Source organism: Cyanistes caeruleus, chromosome Z (genome assembly GCF_971803275.1).
Source record: "Cyanistes caeruleus chromosome Z, bCyaCae1.hap1.1, whole genome shotgun sequence".
Classification (NCBI taxonomy): Eukaryota; Metazoa; Chordata; class Aves; order Passeriformes; family Paridae; genus Cyanistes; species Cyanistes caeruleus.
In genome coordinates, this window is record NC_141732.1 from 53,676,763 (window position 1) to 53,695,696 (window position 18,934).

At 45.3% G+C, this 18,934-nt stretch overlaps 4 protein-coding genes across 11 annotated transcripts in view; 2 read left to right on the forward strand and 2 right to left on the reverse strand.

The window, feature by feature from the left end:
- The window catches only part of LOC111940761 (C-type lectin domain family 2 member B-like), a 23,742-nt gene extending 9,595 nt beyond the window's left edge, over window positions 1–14,147 (forward strand). For 2 of the 5 annotated variants that reach the window (XM_086867946.1, XM_086867948.1), the window contains 7 exons: window positions 1,515–1,590; window positions 7,661–7,710; window positions 8,331–8,423; window positions 9,713–9,811; window positions 10,490–10,662; window positions 11,010–11,116; window positions 11,562–14,147. In XM_086867946.1, the coding sequence (XP_086724072.1) occupies window positions 8,366–8,423; window positions 9,713–9,811; window positions 10,490–10,662; window positions 11,010–11,116; window positions 11,562–11,775 (651 nt within the window). In that variant the 5' untranslated portion in view covers window positions 1,515–1,590; window positions 7,661–7,710; window positions 8,331–8,365 and the 3' untranslated portion in view covers window positions 11,776–14,147. Of the gene's footprint in view, window positions 1–1,514; window positions 1,591–4,985; window positions 5,183–5,624; window positions 6,514–7,660; window positions 7,711–8,330; window positions 8,424–9,712; window positions 9,812–10,489; window positions 10,663–11,009; window positions 11,117–11,561 lie in introns of all 5 variants that reach the window. The other 3 variants (XM_086867947.1, XM_023943612.2, XM_086867945.1) reach the window with 2 other exon arrangements.
- Window positions 2,889–6,023, reverse strand: LOC111940762 (C-type lectin domain family 2 member B-like). 3 transcript variants are annotated; one of them, XM_023943613.2, is made up of 6 exons: window positions 5,871–6,023; window positions 5,091–5,189; window positions 4,634–4,774; window positions 4,040–4,194; window positions 3,708–3,817; window positions 2,889–3,298 (listed from the first exon to the last, which is right to left on the reverse strand). In XM_023943613.2, exons 1-6 carry the CDS (start codon window positions 5,938–5,940, stop codon window positions 3,130–3,132), a joined length of 744 nt encoding a protein of 247 aa, XP_023799381.1. In that variant the 5' UTR covers window positions 5,941–6,023; the 3' UTR covers window positions 2,889–3,129. The 3 variants fall into 3 exon arrangements, with proteins under 3 accessions (XP_023799381.1, XP_023799383.1, XP_023799384.1); XM_023943615.2 differs by lacking the exon at window positions 5,091–5,189; XM_023943616.2 differs by lacking the exon at window positions 4,634–4,774.
- On the reverse strand, window positions 11,999–14,708 carry LOC111940764 (butyrophilin subfamily 1 member A1-like). 2 transcript variants are annotated; one of them, XM_023943620.2, is made up of 4 exons: window positions 14,529–14,677; window positions 14,250–14,361; window positions 13,379–13,485; window positions 11,999–13,057 (listed from the first exon to the last, which is right to left on the reverse strand). In XM_023943620.2, exons 3-4 carry the CDS (start codon window positions 13,452–13,454, stop codon window positions 12,546–12,548), a joined length of 588 nt encoding a protein of 195 aa, XP_023799388.1. In that variant the 5' UTR covers window positions 13,455–13,485; window positions 14,250–14,361; window positions 14,529–14,677; the 3' UTR covers window positions 11,999–12,545. The 2 variants fall into 2 exon arrangements, with proteins under 2 accessions (XP_023799388.1, XP_023799387.1); XM_023943619.2 differs by lacking the exon at window positions 14,250–14,361 and having other exon boundaries at window positions 14,529–14,708.
- A 429-nt stretch (window positions 14,709–15,137) lies between these two features.
- Window positions 15,138–17,537, forward strand: LOC111940763 (E3 ubiquitin-protein ligase TRIM11-like). Its single transcript, XM_023943617.2, has 6 exons — window positions 15,138–15,383; window positions 15,704–15,799; window positions 16,334–16,546; window positions 16,632–16,654; window positions 16,771–16,880; window positions 17,156–17,537. Exons 1-6 carry the CDS (start codon window positions 15,321–15,323, stop codon window positions 17,296–17,298), a joined length of 648 nt encoding a protein of 215 aa, XP_023799385.1. The 5' UTR covers window positions 15,138–15,320; the 3' UTR covers window positions 17,299–17,537.
- The last annotated feature ends 1,397 nt before the right edge of the window (window positions 17,538–18,934 follow it).

Sequence of the window (18,934 nt, forward strand, 5' to 3'; positions counted from 1 at the left end):
AATTTGCTGCAAGGCTTCTTTAGCTAAAGTACCTCCTTTAGCCACTTCTGATTCTGCACTTTCAATGGAGGACTTGAAGTGTTCTGATTATAAAAGTGATGTACATGCAGTGATTAGCTGTTATTATCAAGGGATTAGCACCAAAAATAGAGCTTTGCACAAAGACAACTATTAAAGAGCTTCCATTTCATTACAGAAGGAAAAATTAGGTAAGCATTAATGGTAAAGATTCAGATATGGTTAAAATTTTTACAATCTTTTACTGGTTTGAGTCTACTTTTACTATTGCATTTGTATCTAGGTATCTTAGACAAATTTCTGGTGGAAATCAGGTTAGCGAGTTAGGAATATTCAGGAAAGGAAAATTTATTCCTGAATATCAAATTCAAAAGACACATTTAGGTACAATAAAAATATTTTTCTTTTTAACCTTCTTCTTTTGTACATAAACCAATCTGTATGTTTCAATATTTAGTAAAGATTTAATTGGCAGGCTTTTTCATATTTTTGGGCTAGGCCTTCTTCTTCCTTCTGAAATCTCTGGGGCTGTTTGCACTTACTGACAGGCCGAGTAGGCAGAGGCACCTTTTGGTATGGTAGTGTTTGTCAGTCCCCCTGATTCTACTTGGACCAATAAAATTATTTTTAAAATCATTGAAGTTAGTGGAAAGTGTTTCTGGGGTTTCATCTGTAAGCCTTTGAGTTTAGCCAGTCAGGTGTTCCATCTGAATGTTTCAAAGCACTAAAAATTACTAGGACAGTGTTTTTGATATACATATATATATATATATATATATATATATATATATATATATAAGGAGAGAGAGAGGAACATCTCTCAGGTGACCAGTATTTCCAATCTGAAATGACAGGTATCTAGAGTAACTTGGCTTTGCCTAGGTCCTGGTCTTGTATTCCACCCTATATTTAAGAGTCATATGTATTCTAAGTGCTACCACAATATGTTAAGCTGTTATGAGTTACATTCTTTAAATCCAGCCATAGAGAATTACAAAATCATTCAGCTTGAGATGGACCCCTTGAGGCCACCAAGTCCAAACTCCCCTTAACTTAGGTCCAGATAGATTAAACTGCTTGAGGCCTTATGTGGTTGAATTTTGAATATATCCAAGGACAGGGAATTCATAGCCATTCTGGGCTGACTACCACTATGGTAAAAAAAAATTTCCCTCCATCTAATTAAAAGTTACACCATTTATTCTTGTCCTTCCACTAAGGGGAAAAAAGCCTGGCTTAATCTTCCCTATATCCTCACATAAAATAGTCATAGACAACCACCCAATCTCAGAATAACAGAATTGTTTCTATTGGAAAACATTTCATGAAACCATCTAATCCAAGCCCCTTGCTCACATGGGGTCAGCTAGAACTTGTTGCTCAGGATCGTGCCCAGTTGCTCATCAAATGTCTCAGTCGTCCTGGGCAATGTGTTTGACCAGCCTCGCAGTAGAATAGTGTTTTCTTGTGTTCAGATGGAATTTCATGTTTTTCAGTTTGTGCCCATTGCCTCTTCTCTCTGAGCACCACTGAAAAGAGCCTGGCATTGTAGTCTTCATTCCAGCCAATCAGGTATTTAAACATGTGGGTAAGACATCCCCAAACCTCTCTTCTCCAGGGTGAGCAGTCTCAGCTCTCTCAGGTTTTCCTGGAAGTCTCCTAGTCATCTTTGTGGTCCTTCACTAGATTTGTCTAGTAAGTCCTTCTTGTTCTTGAACTGGGGAACTCCTAGCTGGAGACAGTGTTCCATGCATGGCTTTAGTGATGAGTAGAGAGAAAAGCCCACCTCCTTCCATATGCTTTCAATTCCCTTCCTCATGTGGCCTATGAGACTGTTGGCTGCATTTGCCATCAGCCTGCATGACTGTCTCATGGTCAGCTTGTTGTTCACCCAGACCTTCAAATCCTTCTCTGCAGGGCTGTTCTTTAGTCAGGCAGGTCACAGCATGTAACAATGCTTTGTGTTATTCCTCTCCAGATGCAGACCTCTGCATTCATCCTTGTTCATCTTTAAGAGATTTCTCTCAGACATCCTTTTTCTGTCTGTCCAAAACCCTCTGAATCTTATCTCTGTATCTCTGCTCTACAACCATCTTATAGATCAGCTAGTCCTGCTAGTTGTGTACTACTTGCTGAAGATGTACTCATGGTCAGTGGTGAAGTTGTTTAACAGAGCTGTCCCCGACACTGACCCTTGGATAAGCCACTAAGGTCTTGCCTCTAAACCAATGATCACAACAATCTGGGCCTGGCAGGCTCCCCCTCTCCCTCTCCCTCTCCCTCTCCCTCTCCCTCTCCCTCTCCCTCTCCCTCTCCCTCTCCCTCTCCCTCTCCCTCTCCCTCTCCCTCTCCCTCTCCCTCTCCCTCTCCCTCTCCCTCTCCCTCTCCCTCTCCTTTCTCTGCCTCTTGCAGATTTCTCTACCATTTGAAGGAGATAAAAAAAATCATGGAGAGTGAATTTGAAAAGACAACAAAACCAACCACATAAAACCCCAGCCTGCAATCCAAAAAACCTCAAAAACAAGCGAACAAGCAAAAACCAAAATGACAAACCTCTCCAAAACAACTGCAAAAATAAGCCCAAAGCAACACCAGAAACAACACCAGAAACAAACAACAAAAACAACTCAGAAGAAAAAGAAACCCCTCCAGATCCTCAAAACTTGAGCAAAACCCAGCTGCCTGCACCCACCCAATTGCCTGCATCAGTGTGCTGACAGTCCCAGCTGTGCACGGAGAGATGCATATGGGTTATATTTGTCACTCACAAAAGCTTTTTTGAGTAGAAATTTGCAATGTTTATATATGAGCTTTGCACAATGTGCCACCTGTCCTCTTGCCTGTGTTATTTCAGTAACTTGAAGCAAACCAGTTTGATAAGCTTTTATTGATTCCACAGCTCAATTAACACTGTGCCCGAGGCACAGGCCTTTCTGATCCTCCAGCTTAGGGTCTCATCTGTGCCCCCAAAACTGGTCTTCATCAGCATGGTAAGAGGATTTGCAAACCTTGAAATCTCCTGCAAAGCTGTAACTGTGAGGATGGGGCTATATCACCCCAAATATTGCCAGGAAATGTCTTGTGGGATGGGCATCTTGGAGTGGGTATTTGTCAGATGGAGGTTTTGCTTTTCTCTCCGTCTTCTGCTGTCACAGAGCAGAGCAGGAAAGGGTTTTTTTTGCAAACCCACTTGTGTAGAGCATCACATCTATTAACTTCAAAGTTCTTGGCTCTCAGTGTCCCACACCCTTCACCATCCTCGTGCAGAGAGGGGCCAAGCCTGTAAAACAAAAATTGTATTGCTAAAGAGGAGGAAACTCTGCAAATTTCGCAGAAAAGGAGTAGTTGGATGGGGTTATTCTGCTCCTTTCCTGCACTGTCTCACTCTGCATGCATCCTTTCTTGCTGGAGGGATGACCAGATTTGAGGAGAGTTGCTGTGCCTGCGGTAAGATCTGCAAGGAGCAGGCGTGGAGCATGAAAAGCCATGTTATTGCATGGGTCTGATGGGAGCTGTGAGGTTACTGTGCTCCAGGACAGTTCCCCAACTTTTGGTCTACAGAGCTTTACTGGGGGGAGTACAAAACTCTTGCATAAGCTCCAACATCTTGGACAGATGGGTCAGGCACGAACTGGGTCTGAAACAGAGCAAGGCTGCTGTTTATACTGACAAACTGTGGATACACTCACATTTTGGGGTTGAAAGGTGTGTTGTCCACCCATTTCCACACCTTCTGATGTGACCTTAATCCAATCCACACAGGTGGTGGGCTCTTGCCTGTAACAGTCCTGATGTGCTCCTGGAAAATAGAAGTGACCAGGTGTCCCAAAATCTCTCTGCGGAGGGTTTCATGGCAATCAAATTCACAGAGTAAATCTGACTCCCAAATTCATGAGACATGAATGTCTACAATACTTTGAATGCTTCCCCAAACCCTCCTGTTGCTAGGCATTTTTTTCTTCCTGCCCACCTAAAAATAGGGACTTCTATGTACTTTTTAAGCCTTCTTCTCCCCATTTACCTTTTCTTTCTGGTCCTGGAGCACCACCAGCTGGGAATCCTGATTTTCACAGTTTTTCATGCCTTGAGTCCAGTTTCCCAATTCCTCAGAAAGCCAGTAGCATCTTTCCCCATGGAGCTGCCAGTCCTGGGGACACAGCTTGCAGCCAGCACAGGCTGAAGAGGAGAAAAAGCCATGAAACACTCTGAAGGTTTGTCAGGTTATTCCCCAGCCACCAGCTGAAGGTACTGAGGGATGAGGGGTTCCCCATCCCACACCCCAGCTCTTTCCCCATTGCTGAGTTTTTTCACATCCATGTGGTTTTTGCAGCCACTGGAGCCTGGGTGACCACAAGGACATTATTGGCCAGTGGAGGTGGAGGAAGAGTTCTGAGGAGCTTCCTCCCTAGGGCTGATGATGCTTCTCTATGAATGAAGGATCAGGAAAAACTGCATGGAAAAGAGGATTCTTCCCTGCAACACTTCTCTTTGCCAAATAACCTTTGTGGCCTCACAACCCCAAGGGTCTCAGGGTCTCTCTCCTTTCAGCAGAAGACCTCCACAAAATTGTCACCTGAGCATCTCCCAGCAGAGTCAGATGGGAAGGGGGAATTACCTGTGGGGCTGTCCCTTTGGGGCTTGCAGAAATACCGCACCAAGGATGAAAACTTGCACTGCTCCACCTGGTTCCTTCCCTGGATCCCACTGCCTAGCTGCGGAATACCTGTCACCACAGGCTGTGGGGAGCCCTGAAAAACTTGGAGCAGTAATCCAGAGTGAGAAGCTGCAGCCATTTGGGGATAAAAACCACAAACACCAAAAAACTGGGTTTCGTTTTCTCATGCAGTTGCTTAAGCCAGCCTGAAAAACACAGCTTGCATTCTCCACCCTTTTTTGATAGCTATGGGTATAATCTAAGATTACTGGGAATGGGTTTATTCTTGATGGGTGATGTTACATCTCCACAGGACAACCTCGTCCCCTCCAAAGACTGAAATGCTGAAATTAACCCAAATTTCCCCTCCCTGGCTGCTCACTGGAGTGTGAGATGTAGACAAGAGCTGGTTACTCACCCCGCACACTCAGCACCACCACCAGGACCAGCAGGATGAGTTGTCCCAGCCCCCCAGCTATGAAAAGGAGCCTGTGCCACCATGGACAGAAGGCAGGTGCTGAAAGAGGCCACATTTGCTTTGAAAAATAAAAGATGAAAATGCTGGGAGTTTAGAGGTGGCGGGGGGGAAAGCCCCTCTGTCAAGCTTGTGAGTTTGAAAAGAAGTTTACAGCATTTTTCCTTCCTCCAAAAAAGTAAAACATCACTGATGAGGTCTAGAGTGAGGGTGGTTTCCCAGGAAAGCCCCTCTCAGGAGGAGGGGCTGCAGGGGCCTCAGAAGCACCCTTGGGCACCCAATAATGAAGCTTAGAGGATTGGAAACCTTCTGAAATTGGCTTAATTTAGGGTTCTTAGTAGAGATGGGAGCTGGTGAGACAAAGGTCACTCCAGCTCTCATCTCCATCAGGATTCCAGACAGGATCTCAGCAGCTGTCCTTCCAATCCAGATGTGTTGGCTCACGTTGGGTTTCTTGGCACCCATTTTGCCCCCCAGGTGAAGAGTCTTGGAAACAAAATGGTTCCAGATGTCCGTCACCCTCTCCCATCCCTTCCTTTCTCCTTTTTCTCCTCTTTCCAAGTCAGGATCTGACTTCAGAAGACATTTAACCCACAGCACTGCTCTCCATGATCTTGGAAACCTCAACACGGAGATGAGGAAACAAGCAAACCTAAATATATGCAAATCCAAAAGTCTTCCCAAAATTTGAAACAAACATTTTCCCCCCGAAATAGGACTTACCACAATGCTTCTCAGCAGGAGAACAATCCCCAAGATGCCTTAAATCAGCATATACAATTTCCCCAGCCATGGCTGCTCAGAAGGTCCCAGGAGCAACCCAAAAGTGACAACGTCCTTGGACAGCCCCTTGCCTTGTAAACTATGCACTCATGTCTGCATCCGGCTCCAGGAAATGGTGTTGGCTGCGACTTTTATCTGCTTTTTTTTTTTTGTGCATATGTATATATATATATATGTGCAAAACCAGCATCCGTATCTGTATTCTATGAAGGAATGAATGCCCTGCAGCCAGGAAGAAGTGGCACACCTGGAGGTGTAGAAACATCTGAGTTTGGAAGTTGTGCTAAATATCTGTGGAAGCAGAATTAATAGAAAATAATTTCAAGAAGCCTTTAAATAATTTTTTTTGACTGTGAGGTTGAAGCATGTCAGGAGCTGGATCAGTGTGACCACAGGCAGGTGGGGAGAAGACAGATGACCTTTGGTGTTTCTTCCCCAAAATATGGACTGGGAGTGACTTGAAATGTCTTTTGTCCCATGTGAGTTATTCTGCTGATTTTGACACCATATTTGGCCTCTGTTTTATCCTGGGGCAGAGAGATCTGATGTGGTCAGGGGTTGCCCAGCTCCTGCCCAGGAAGAGGTAAGAATCTGCATTTCCTGCAGGCTGCTAATGATTTTTATTTTATTTTGTTACTTTATTTTATTTTGATTTTTTTCTCCTCCAAGCCCACCCTCCCACTCCTGATGTATCCTCTTGCACCATCTAGACCTACCTGTGTTTTCGCCAGGTTTTGGGCTCTTTGGCAACTGCATGGAACAGCCACCAATTTCCAGCCTACAATAACCTTTTCCCCCTCTTTTCTCTTTTTTTTTTTTTGTTTGTGTTAATCCCAGGTTTTAGTCAGTGCCACAACATCCCAAAGCAACACCTTTTTATAGCGGTAAAAAAAATTATGTTTTTTTCCCCTGAACACCCAAAAAAAGCAAGGAAAAAAGCACAAATTTGCTCCAATACCTATCAGCAACCAGAAAGAGGGTAAATAAGAGGATAAACCTAAAGGTCCAAAGGGTCCAATAGGAAAATCACTCTGTTATTTTATTTTTTATTTTTTTATTTTTAGTTAATTAAAAAAATCCTTTTATTTCAAATTTGTGTTTATGTAATTTTTATTTTTATATTTTTATTATCTCATGTTTATTTTTAGTTTCTTTTCCACTCGCAGCCTTTTCTTTGTCACTGAAAGTTTTTGTGGTGAGCTGCTATCAGCCACCCTTCCTACCCTGTGCACAGGCAGTTGCTCCAGTGGTGTGTGACCAATGATTACAAAAACCCCCTAAAAAATACAAACAAATTAGGTTTTAGGGTAAAACCCTGCAGCTGGGTAGCTTAATTGCAAGAACACTTATTTTTTTATATTTTTATAGTAAAAAAAACTTAAAATGGGCTGAAGGAAACTGTACTTCATCCTTGTAGAATCCCTGAGGGCTGGACATCCTGGAACAGAGTCATGTCCAGCAGAGTTTCCTCCAACTGCACACTAAAAAAAAGCATTTTGGACAATCTATCTCCCTAGCTGAGAAAAAAAAATCCGGAAATGCTGGAAAAGAGGATGAAGTGATGCCAGGTGGAGCTGGAGGGGAACCCCTGTTTCAGTGGGTGGGCAGGTGGCCCTGGGCAGCACCCTTCATTGCCTTGGAGGAGGCACAGGAAAACCCCTCAGAAAACAATAAAATAAACCAAAACAACTTTTTTTTTTTTTTTTTAAATACTTTGTTTCTCTTCACAGGAGCAGGTTGTGCCTCAAGCATTGGGCTTGTTCCCGCAGAGCAGACACAGGTGACAGGGTTTGGGATGGGCCCAGGGGCTGCGGGGAGGTGGTCTTTAATTTTGTTTGGAGAGAATTTCAATTTCAGGGAGAAGTTTTTAAGTGCAGGAGAAAACTGAGGAGATTTTAATAAGGGGAGATTATTTTAAGTGGGAAGAGAATACCTTAATTTTGGGGAGAAAATATTAATTGAAAAGAAAATATTAATTGAGGGGGAGAAGATGTTAATTGGGGGAAAACCTTTCATGGGGAGAAAAGTGTGCAAACTTTAATTATAGCAGAAAATTTTAATTGCAGGGAGAAAATGTTACCTGAGGAGACTTTAATAGGGGAAGATTTTAATTGGTGGAGAAAACTAATTTGGGGTGGAAGTTTTATTGTGGGGAGAAGACTTGACTTACAGGGAGAAAATTTTAACTGAGGAGAGAAAAATATAATTAGGGGGATAAAACTAACTGGGGGGAGAGGAAATTTTAATTGTAGGGACAAGATTTTAATTGTGTGAGAAAACTTCGGCTGGGGAGAAATGTTGAAATACAGTGCCGGGAGAAAATTTTAAATGGGGAGAAAATTTTAATTGAGGACCAAAAGCCTTCATGACACCTCTGATAGATGGAACTTTGCTTGGCAGGTGTTTGTTCCACCTGTAGAGGTGGAACCCTGGAAATGGAGGAAACGAGAGTTTATCCAGGACTTTCAGGCATGGCAAGGAGCAAGCGGGCAGGTAACTGCAGGGCAATGAACTGCAGAGTCACTGGATTTGGGTTTTATTTTGATACTTCTGTAATTTGAGAGCAAAACTCAGCTGAAGTAAGGTTGTTGGGGAAAAACCTTTTTCTGGTACTTCCCTTGAGGGAAAATTTTTGTCACTCAGCAGATAGAATTTTTGCTCTAAACAGACCGAATTCAGACATGATTCTAATTTAGTATTAACACTTCCTGAGGCTCCTGAATAATTGATTATTTTAGGCATATTTTTTCTCCACAAATATTCCAATTTTCTGATTTATTCTGGATTAGAATAAAGAAATTTTTGAAGAGTTGAACTGTAGAAGATCTGGAAAAGAAATTTTGTGTTTAAATCCAGTTTGGACACATCAGAAAGTATGTATTATTGTCTTATTTCCATGGAGAAATCAGCTTTCCTTTCGCCCTGTTTCAGCTTTCCTGATTTTGCTCCTATCTCTATCAACCCTTTGGCACACAGTAAAGTAAAAAAGGGACTTTTGGAGAATTTTCCATCATCTTGTTCTACCCAACCAGGGACCAAGATTTTTGAGAAATGGATTTACTTTACTTAGCACATTTGTAACTTTTTCCAATTTGATTTTTTTAAAAAAAATAAATTTATTTGTTGATTTTTCATTTGTTTTTTAAATTTTTTTCATATAACTTTTTAAAATATATATATATTAAAAAAATATGGCATGTTTGGCTTCTGACTTACTTTCTAATGTTTTCTTAGGAAGAAGAGGGGAGAGAAGGGTTTTTTCCATGACATTTGGTTCATATGATGAGGACAAAAATGAAAAATCTTAAACAAAAAATGGGGGAAGTCCTACTGGATGAAAACACTAGAATTTTTGGATAAAACCCCTGGGAAACAGAATTTTCTTTGCTCATGGTGAAGGGAAAGTGCATATTCTGAATCACAAGATACAGATATGGAGGTACCATGACTCAAAGTGTCTTAGTTTAGGTGAAGAAAAAAAACGCTCTGAGTTTTAATAATGAGGTAAACCCCAAAAATTAAAGCAAAGTTTAAATCATGGTACATTTCAGGAATTTGCATCTGGAGCTGGGGAGGAAATTGTACCCCAAAGAGGTCCCATGAATAAAAAGATAAATAATTGTGTTCTATGTGAAGAAGAATTTTTGGTATTTTTCATTCAAAATGACACTAAGTCTGCTGGCATTGGTATGAGACCAATCTTTCATCATCTTGGCATGACCTGTAGCACTTTGCTGCCCAGGGAGCCCTCTCAGAGGCACTGAAGGTCTGTTCTCCTGCAGGTCACAGCGTGGAGATGAAGCCAGAGGCACGTGTCACCTGCCAGGTGGTGCTGGCAATGCTTTTCACGGCTCTGTTCATCACAGCCATCGCTTTTGCAGGTGAATGCTGAAGTTTTGGTTTCACAGGTAACATCTCTGAGATATTTTGGGTGGTTGCATTTGTGACAGATCTACTTCCATGTTCCTGGGGAAGACAAAGCCCACCCAAGCTGCTGTTCTCTCTGGTAGGAGGACATTTCAGAGCAGTCTTTCTACAGAAGACCAAACCCATCCCCTGGGTGTGGGAGCTGATGTCATTTAGAAACCCTTAGAAAATCAACAGGAAGCACCATTTCAGGAGTACAGTCTCACAAAAGTATTGTTTTCAGAGAAGAAGGGGCCTGGAGATGATGGCATGAGTCCCACCAATTCAAGAAGTCTGCAGGAATAAGAGGATATTTTTCCTGTCATTTTCACTATTTTTGCATGAATGACAGAGAGTGACACCCAAGGGCATGTATAGGGATAGGGCTACTCTGAAATTCCTCTTTAAAATGTAGTTTTTTGAAGTCTACCATCCTGTTTCCTTCTTTGAAAGTGCAGCACCTGTGTTTCTTGTCCAACATCACAAGCGGAGCCATGATTTGAGCTTATTTTCTCACAGGATTTCTCCTGGTACCTTAATTTTCCTCTTGGCCCACAACTGAGGCAGATGCATGGGGAAAAGGATGATCTCCCCACACCAGAGAGGTGACTGGAAGGTGCTGCTGGTTAATGCTGTTCTATTTTTAACGACAGTGCAGGCTCTTCAGCCTCATGCCCAGCCCTGCTCTCCGTGTCCCTTTGACTGGATCAGGTACAGAGGAAAATGCTACTATTTTTCTGAGGCTGAGAGGAACTGGACATCCAGCCGGGACAACTGCTCAGCACTTGGTGCTTCTTTGGCCATGCTGGACAGCATGGAGGACTTGGTAAGGAGACATGAGGACCTGCTCAGCACAGGGAAAAAAACCCAAAAGCAGTGTATTTGAAACCTTTTGGTTTCTTTGACTGCTCTTCCAGGATATTTTTTGAAGGTCTGGGGGGAGAAGTTGGGGAAAAGGCCTTGTGGGTATGTCATCATGGGTATCTTCAAATTCCTCACCAAAGCCAACTGCTGCAAGAACTGTAGAATAAACTCCTGTTTCTAGATGACACTTTTTGGTATCAGATTCACCCATTCAAGCCCCAAAGAAGCCCTAAAGCAGCACAAGCAATTGGTAAAACTGAGATTTTTGGTTGGAAGAAGGTAAAAACCTTTCCTTTTCCTCTCTTTCAGAGCTTTGTGATGAGATACAAAGGCATCTCAGAGCATTGGATTGGCCTTTTGCGGGAGGATGAGGAGCAGCCATGGCAATGGGTGAACCGCTCACCTCTGTCTCAGCTGTGAGTCCATGTTTTTCATTATTATGTTGTTGGTTGGTGTTGCCTCAGCTGCAAAATGTGGCTTTCTTCTTGAACTCGAGGTACATCCAGAGGTAGCAATAGGACAGTGTTTGGGAAGGGCAACATTGCATCTGGAACTGATGTTTGTTTTCCCCCTTGACCTAAAAGATGGAAGTGGTGCATTTGGTGAGAAATCCTAAATTTAGATTTTTATTTTGTTTTTTTCTTGCAGAGGTTTGGGTTTTATATTAGAAATAGATCAATGTCAGTGTTGGCATATTGATATTGAATTAGTTCTATTCCTATAAAATAAATATATATAGATCTTTTGGCATGTTGGTGCCCATGAGAACGCCTGAGAACTGAAGCTGAGGGAAGCCTATGTGTGACTTCACTCTTTTCCTGACACCCCATCTGAAATGGGTTATGTCCTCTGCACTTCCAGGTTTCGGATCCGTGGTGGTGGGCTCTGTGCTTTCCTGGATGACAATGGGCTCAGCTCTTCCCACTGCAGCATTGAGAGGAGCTGGATTTGTAATAAACATGAGCTGAAGATCTCAAGCAATGGCAACAGGACAAGACGGCCTCCAAACCTCTGTGTCAGCTCCCTGGGTGCCGCAGGGAGGCCTTCTCACTCCCAGATACTTGGTGCACCATAGGTACATGAAAGAAAACCTCAAAAAGGTTTTGAATCTCCTGGGCAAGGGGTTATTGGGGGTTCAAGGTGACCAACAAGGTTCTTTCTGGGACAAGGCAGCCTTTGGGGATCCACAGGAGATAGTTCTTGAGAATATGGGGGGTGGGGGGACAGGGCAGCCCTGGGGGCTCTTCTTGGGTTTGGGGCAACTTGGTGATGGCCCAAAAGCAGACGCCTTCTACTTCTTAGAGAAAAAAAAATTTATTCTTTTCTGAGCATATTTACATATTGAGTATTTGGAAATACATCTCAAGCATGCAGAACAGCAGAGGAAAAGAGTAGGGGCAGTGGGTGTGAGCTCATCCTGGTGATGATAAAATCAGTTTTAATATAAGGCAAAGTGGCTGGTATTAATACAAATCCTACAGAAAGTAAGATTTTTAATTTGTGCTGGAAGACCAGCCAATCACAGGCACTAAGGTCAGCAAAAAGAACCTTCAGAGGAAGCTGAATTTGGGGGAAAAAGTGAAGTTTTTAGCTCAAAACAAGCTCAGGGAAACCCAGCTTCAGTTAATGAGCTTTGTATGAAATTAAAAACTTGACACGAGCAATGCTGAGCTCAGACCCAAAACCCCCTGGACATAACCCAAACCAGAGACATCTGAGATGGAGGTAGGACCATGAACTGAGTTAGAAATGAGTCCAAGACTTGGAAAATAAGGGTTGGGAGTATCAACAAGCATTTACAACCACCACGATGCAGCCAGATTTTGGGAGGATCCTTCCAGGGCATCAGCCCTTGGGGGACAGTTTAATGGTTGAGAGGAGCACGCAAAAGTAGGGGAAGACCTTCTCCCCACTGAAGGAGGCCACAGGAAAAGTGAAGATGCGTTGGCGGCGGCTGACGGCGTAGAAAGAGACCTGTCCTACCTCGTAGTCCAGGTAGACCCCGATCTCCCCATTGAGGAGAGGGACAGAGGTGTTGGACGGAGCTGTGAGGGCAACACAGAGCTCATCATACTTCTGCAAACCCCAGATTTCAGCGTTGGGCTTGAAGAGGACCCGGCCTTTCCTCTGAACTGACTCACGGGCCACCCCCACAGCCCAGAAGCGCCCATTGGCCTCCACCTCCCAGTAGTGACGGCCCGAGGTGAAACCCTCACTGCCCAGCATGCATGGATCTGTGTCGAAGCGGCCTGGACCCTCAGGCCACTGGCATTCAGGTCTACCCCAGGTGGCTTCTTTGAGGTCTTCAGAGAGGATCACCTCTGGACCTACTGTGGCTGGATCCAGGGTCACATCCACTGAAAAGCAAAGCAGAAAATTAATCGGAAGCCAAATTTAAGCCTAGGGAATACACCCCCCCCAAACGCTTTTACTGGTGACTTTTCAAAGAGAAAGGGAGAGGAAAGGTGAGGCTGGAGATGTGTGAAAAGGTGGAAGCTGGAGATGGAGCATATATATCCGGTTGAGTTTGGTGATGGAAGAGCAAAGAGATGGAGGTTGGAGACAGAAGCCCTAGGGAGACAGAAGGTGGAGCTGGAGAATCTCCAACTCCATTGAACATCTCAGCCCAGAAAACCAAGGAACAGGTACTTTGCTCCTTTCTAGCCACCTCTGATTACCTTCAAACTGTTTGGCGGTGTGGTAGTCCAGGGCAAGGTCCCACGTGCATGGCCGTGGTTTGAGGAAGAAAGCCATTGAGCCCTCAGTAACCGTGCTCTCTTCCTGACTGTTGGCAGAAGAAAAGGAAAGAAAGGATAAAATCTAATTATTATCCTTCAAACGCTCACATCTCAGCTTCTGCCCCTTTCTATGACAAAAACGTGTGCAACCACCACTTTTAATCAAAGTACTTCAATAAAATGGCATTCTTTTTCTTCAACAGTTGCAACAAAGCTTGGTTCATTTACGGGAATACCCTTGAAGATGGGTTAAATCAATTAATTCCCTGACGACTATGAAGGGAACATGAGGAGGACATTAGGATAAACCCATCTCAATTGTAGATACTCTTATATCCCCAAATCTACATTCCTCATGCTGGGTTAAGGTAGAATCTATTCATTTTAAATCCATCTCTGCCTCCACCATTCATCAATCAAATATGACAAAGTTTATTTGAGTGAGGAAATTCACTAAAATTGAGATAAGCCACATTCACTTCTCACATCCAGAGAAATCTTGTGACAGGGAAGAAATTTGCTGTTGACCTTGGGGAAAATGTGTGTGGGGAGATAAGAGCTGGCACCAAATGGCCTCAAATTCATCCTCTGTAAGTCAGTGTGGGGTTTTGCATGCAAGGAGGGGATTGCCTGTGTTAAAGGGCCCTGTTCATGAGTAATAAAGCCCCAAAATAATTGAATAAACCATGCTGTTACAGCTGAAAACCAACACGTTGCTTCTTTTCCATGTGCCTTCCTCAGCAAATCTGCAGATAAGGGGATTAAAGCAGATGGGTGATGAGTAAAAGAGGAAAAAAGGTGAGATAATCACCCAAATGGAGATAATAGCAGGAGCCATGCTGTTTCTCACTCAAATTCCCCGGCTGGATTGTTATAGGTAGATGAGAAGCAAATAATCACCATGACCCTCCATTGCAAAACACCTTTAAATCCAAAACAAAGATCTTGAGACCAAAGCAAGGATAAATCACTTCCCTTCTTGAGTTCATGGGACAGGGAGGGGGCTCAAAATCCCCTTTCCCCAACCCTTACAGACATTAGGGTGATGCAACCCCCCTATCACCGCTGGGACTTTCCCCCTCACTCAAACCTTGGTGTTCTCCTTGCTGTCACTGGTGCTGTTTTGGGGTTCCTCCAGACGGTTTTCTTCCACTGGCTGCCTCTCCACTGGTTTGGTTTTTTTTTTTCCTTTTGGGATTTTTTTTCTTCCTCTCCCTGGCACAGGCTCAGCCAAAGCTCAGTCCTGTCTCAGCCTCTGCCAGCTTTTATCAGCCAAGAAGGGAGGAGCCTTCCAATCTCTTGCCTGCAGATGGAGCCATGACGTGTTTAGACACCTTCTGCACCATCTGATTGCCCCTTTTCCCCCCCATTTCAGGGCCATTTATTTTTTCAACACAGGCAGAAAATGGGGAGGGAGGGAAGGAAAATTAAGGCACTGCAAAAAAAAAAAAAAAAGCATTATTGCACGGCACCACAAAGGAGAAATTGGTTAAATTTTGCCCCCCTAGTTCCCCAAATCTGACTTTGGCCCCTTACACATGATGGAGGTGAACAAGCTGGGAGCAGTTCCAGGTGAGGAATGTGACAGCAATGCCTGGAAATAAGATAACCTTGTGGATATAAAAAAAATGTTCAAAGAATACTTGTGGGTGATGACATTTGCTTTTCCAGCTGGGCAGCTTGTGCCAGGAACTGAGCACAGGAACACCCAGGGGCGGTTCAGGGGCAGGCAGCTTCACCCTGTGCCGCAGCCAACTCCCAGCACTCCTTTCTCTTTGCCAGGAGAGCAGTATGGCCACAGCAGCTGCACAAAACCTCTCTGCTGACACTGGCCAGAGCTTCATCTCTCAGTGCTGAAGAGAGAAAAGCCACTCAGGAGGCAATGGGTGAGCCACCACAGGCTGTGGTGATGAAGACTTTTGGAGAAGCAGACAAGATTTGCGAGGTGAGATCACCTTCCTATGATCCATCAGGCCTTCCCCCTCCCCCTGAAAAAAAGGTGCAAAGTGAAAACATTTTAATTTCTTTGTGGGAAAGCAAAGCTCCAGTGCCTGCCCCTAGTTACGGGAAAAACACAAAGTGAGTTGATCCCAGCATTTCCAGGGAAGGCAGTGAGGGGGCTTTTTTAGGGGGATTATTTGCTTTCCTCCCCCAAATAATGTAAGATTTTGAAGGCAGGATTATACAAACAACCTGGGTTTATTGCTTCAATTGTTGTTTTTGGGTTTTTTTGTTTGTTTTGTTTTGTTTTGTTTGTGTATTCAGGAGAAAATACAGTCTCATCTGCAATGCCTTAGGAAGGTGTTGGCAGCATTTCTGGACTGGAGAGCAAGTGAAGAGAAGAGACATCAGGACTACCTGGTACAGGTCCCCTCCATTCTTCAGCAGTCTGAATGGGTCTTTGGGTATTTATTTTTCCCCAAGCCCCTCTTGAAGAAACACGTGGGATCATACCCAAGAGGCATTCTGGCGCCCTGCAAAGCCCTACACCCAGTTGGAGTGGTTTGGTGCAGATCCTGGGCAGGTTTGGCAAGCACCACCTCCATGTGCAGCTGCTTATCATCCACAGTTTAAACCAATGTCATGGCACTGCTCATTTTCATCCCAGACTGACTCATAAAGGGACGTTTGTTAACATGGAATTAATGCTTCCCCCTGCTTCTCAGGGCCTGGATTGTTTTTGGACAGAATGTAGAGAGGAATGGCAACGGGGAGGGGAAAGAAGAAGCTTGGGATGAAATACTTAACTACCCTGCAGTTGCTAATTAGCTTTGCTAACCAGCCTTGCCTCAGTGTTGCAGCCCCCCTGGCTACAGCTTAAGTACTTTTATCCTTTAACTCAAAAGGGGAAAATTCAGGGCTGGGGGCTGCATATGTGTTTTCTGTCTCCTCCAGGAGATGAGTGAAGCCGAACGGCGCCGCATTGAGGCTGAGTTCCAGCGGCTGCGCCGGCTGCTGGCGGAGCAGGAGCGCACGGTGCTGGGGCGGCTGGCTGAGCTGGACAACACCTTCACAGCTACCCACGCCGAAAAATCACTGCGGGTGGCCGAGGGGGTTGCACAGCTCCACAGACTCATCGGGCAGCTGGAGGCCTGTTGCTTGCCCCAGGTGAGTGCCCGCCTTACCCAAAAGCTCTCCCAAGCTGCTGCCTATGAGGTCCTTAACTCCCCCTTTTCTCCCTTTTTCCTTTTAGGATGCTGGGAGCATCCTAAGCAGGTATGTGGCAACTAGTTGCTTCATGTCCCTGTCACTCCATCTGCGGAGAGGGGGCTTGGCTGATACATCCGTCAGGTAACAACATCTGTCCCTGTCATTTCTTTTTCCTCCTGGAGTGAAGTGAGACTCCATCTCCCCTCGGGGCTCCCCAAGGAGCTGGAAAAGAGCCTGAGCTCCTGCTGCCGCCAAAGTGATGCTCTGCGGGAGGCCCTGGAGAAATTCAGAGGTATTTGGGTAGAAATCTGATATTTTAGAACAATTCCGAGGTATTTTAGGAGAATTTGGAGCCTTTGGGGAGAAATGCAGAGGTATCTGGGATAATTCAGATATATATACTGGGGGAGGAATTCAGAGTTATTTTGGAAGGAGTTCAGTTGCATTTTGGGATAATTAAATTATCTGGTGGGGGAGTCAGAGGCATTTCAGGAGGAAGAGGAGTTTGTCCAAGGGAAAGGCTCTGCACCTTCTCACTCCCCACTCACTCTTCTTCTCTCCTCCCAGACACAGATCCCACCATGGGTCTCCCCACAGCAGAGATGACGCTGGAGACTGGCACAACTCCTCTCCCACAGCTTTTGGAAGAGAGAAAAAGTGTGCAGTGGGATGAGGAGGAAGGGCAGGACGAGGGCAGACAGCCCCGTTGAGACCGGGAGCTGGCTGGCAGCTGTCACAGGGGTCATTGCCGGGAGATGCACAATGTGGGCTCAGTAGCTGGACTCTGCGAGATGTACCCTGTGCATTCTCATCTCAGGTGCTGCCCATATTCCTGGGGACACAAATGGTTTTATGACAAGCTCCCCTCCCAGCTGCTTTAATTAGTAACCAATCTAGTGCTGCTGCTCACCACGTAGGTAATGAATTAAAGAAAAACAAAAAAAAACAACCCCCCATTTTCCTTTTGTGTGTGTGTATGTGTGTGCATGCATCGGCTACATTTTACGGTATTTCTCGGTTCCGCTGGGCCAGGGAGAAGGGAGCAGGCGGGATACACGAGTCCCGCGAGGAGGAGCGACGGGCAGAGGGATATACGAGTCCCGCTTCTCGGGTGCGGGGTGGCGGATCTGTTCCGGGGCCTAAAATACGCGGCCTTGACTGAGAACAGCACGCCCCACTCCTCGCCGCCTCTGGAAGCGGCTGCCCCGTCTCTGGCTGCGGTCACTCGGCTGCCCCCTCACCCCGCACGATAAGCAGCGCGATAAGCGGCGACTCCCCGCGGGACCGCGCCTGTCTTGTCCCGCAGCGCCGCTCTCCGTGGCCATCCCCCGCTGCGGCTCTTTCATTCTATTTCTTTTATTCTGCTCCATACATTCTAGTCACATCTGGCCCCCCTCTCGGTGCAGCCCTTTTGGCCGCACCTGTCAGAGGCGACAGTCACCCCCCCGGCCCCTCGGCCCTTCCAGAGCCCGGGCAGCCAGCAGAGGGGCTCGCACCGCACCCCCAGCTCGCTGCGGCTCTTCTAGCGCCGTCTGGCCCTCGGGACAGCCTTTCTGGTGGCTCCAGCAATGGCCATGGCTCGTGGCCCCGCTCCCGTATCGCCGCCTCGCCCGTCCCGCGGCTCAGCTCTTTGGGACGCCGGGCAGCGGCCACCCCAAGGGGCAGCTTTTTTTGGCTGTCTCGCCTCGCCCCCCGCTTCGTGCAGCCCCTTCACCGCCACCTCATCCCGGGGAGAAAATTTCTGGTGAAATATTTATACCTAGCATACCCCTGACTTCACTTGCTGCTACAGAATCCTTACGTAGGCTGAGATTCTTCTTTGGATAAACAATCAGTGCCTGAAATGCTTGAGAATTAATTAAGCATTGAGTTGGTCTGTTGTTAAGTAATCTTCCAGGCGTTTATTAGAAGAAAGCATAATTTAAAAAAATAAAAAAAATATCGGTCTTTTATATTTGTTTGTTTGTTTTCCTTTTTTTTTTTTAATTTTTTTTTTTTCTTTGCCCTGAGACATCAAACTTTGGGTTTGTTTGGGCTCGGTTTCGCGGTCCAGCCCGGTCCCGCTCCACACCTCGAGGAGTCAGTGGCGGGACCGCCCAGCGCCGCTACCCGGGATCGAACAATGAGCAGGGAATTTTCCATGCGCCCCCGTCCCCAGGGCAGAGGCAAATCTGCGGCTATAAACGGCGTTTTTTAGGGAGTAATGAATGCCCAGTGCGTTTTTTTCCACCCATAATTTCTCCCTATTTTTTTTTTTTTTTTAAATTTTATTTTATTTTTTCCCATGAAAAACCCGAAGCTGATCAATTCTGGGCCAATCCGATTTTTGGGAACATCGAACTTATT

Bases quoted from the DNA above. Each gene is read 5' to 3' on its own strand.
- LOC111940762 (XM_023943613.2), bottom strand. From the start codon at position 5,940: ATGGCTGGGGAAATTGTATATGCTGATTTAAGGCATCTTGGGGATTGT. The intron at 4,775-5,090 runs GTGAGTAACCAG...TACTGCTCCAAG, and splicing joins GGTGGTGCTGAGTGTGCGGG to TTTTTCAGGGCTCCCCACAG. The intron at 3,818-4,039 runs GTAAATGGGGAG...TCTATTTTCCAG, and splicing joins TCCAGGACCAGAAAGAAAAG to GAGCACATCAGGACTGTTAC.
- LOC111940764 (XM_023943619.2), bottom strand. From the start codon at position 13,454: ATGGCTTTCTTCCTCAAACCACGGCCATGCACGTGGGACCTTGCCCTG. The intron at 13,058-13,378 runs GTAATCAGAGGT...TTTGCTTTTCAG, and splicing joins CACCGCCAAACAGTTTGAAG to TGGATGTGACCCTGGATCCA.
- LOC111940763 (XM_023943617.2), top strand. From the start codon at position 15,321: ATGGGTGAGCCACCACAGGCTGTGGTGATGAAGACTTTTGGAGAAGCA. The intron at 15,384-15,703 runs GTGAGATCACCT...TTGTGTATTCAG, and splicing joins AAGCAGACAAGATTTGCGAG to GAGAAAATACAGTCTCATCT. The intron at 16,881-17,155 runs GTATTTGGGTAG...CTCTCCTCCCAG, and splicing joins GGCCCTGGAGAAATTCAGAG to ACACAGATCCCACCATGGGT.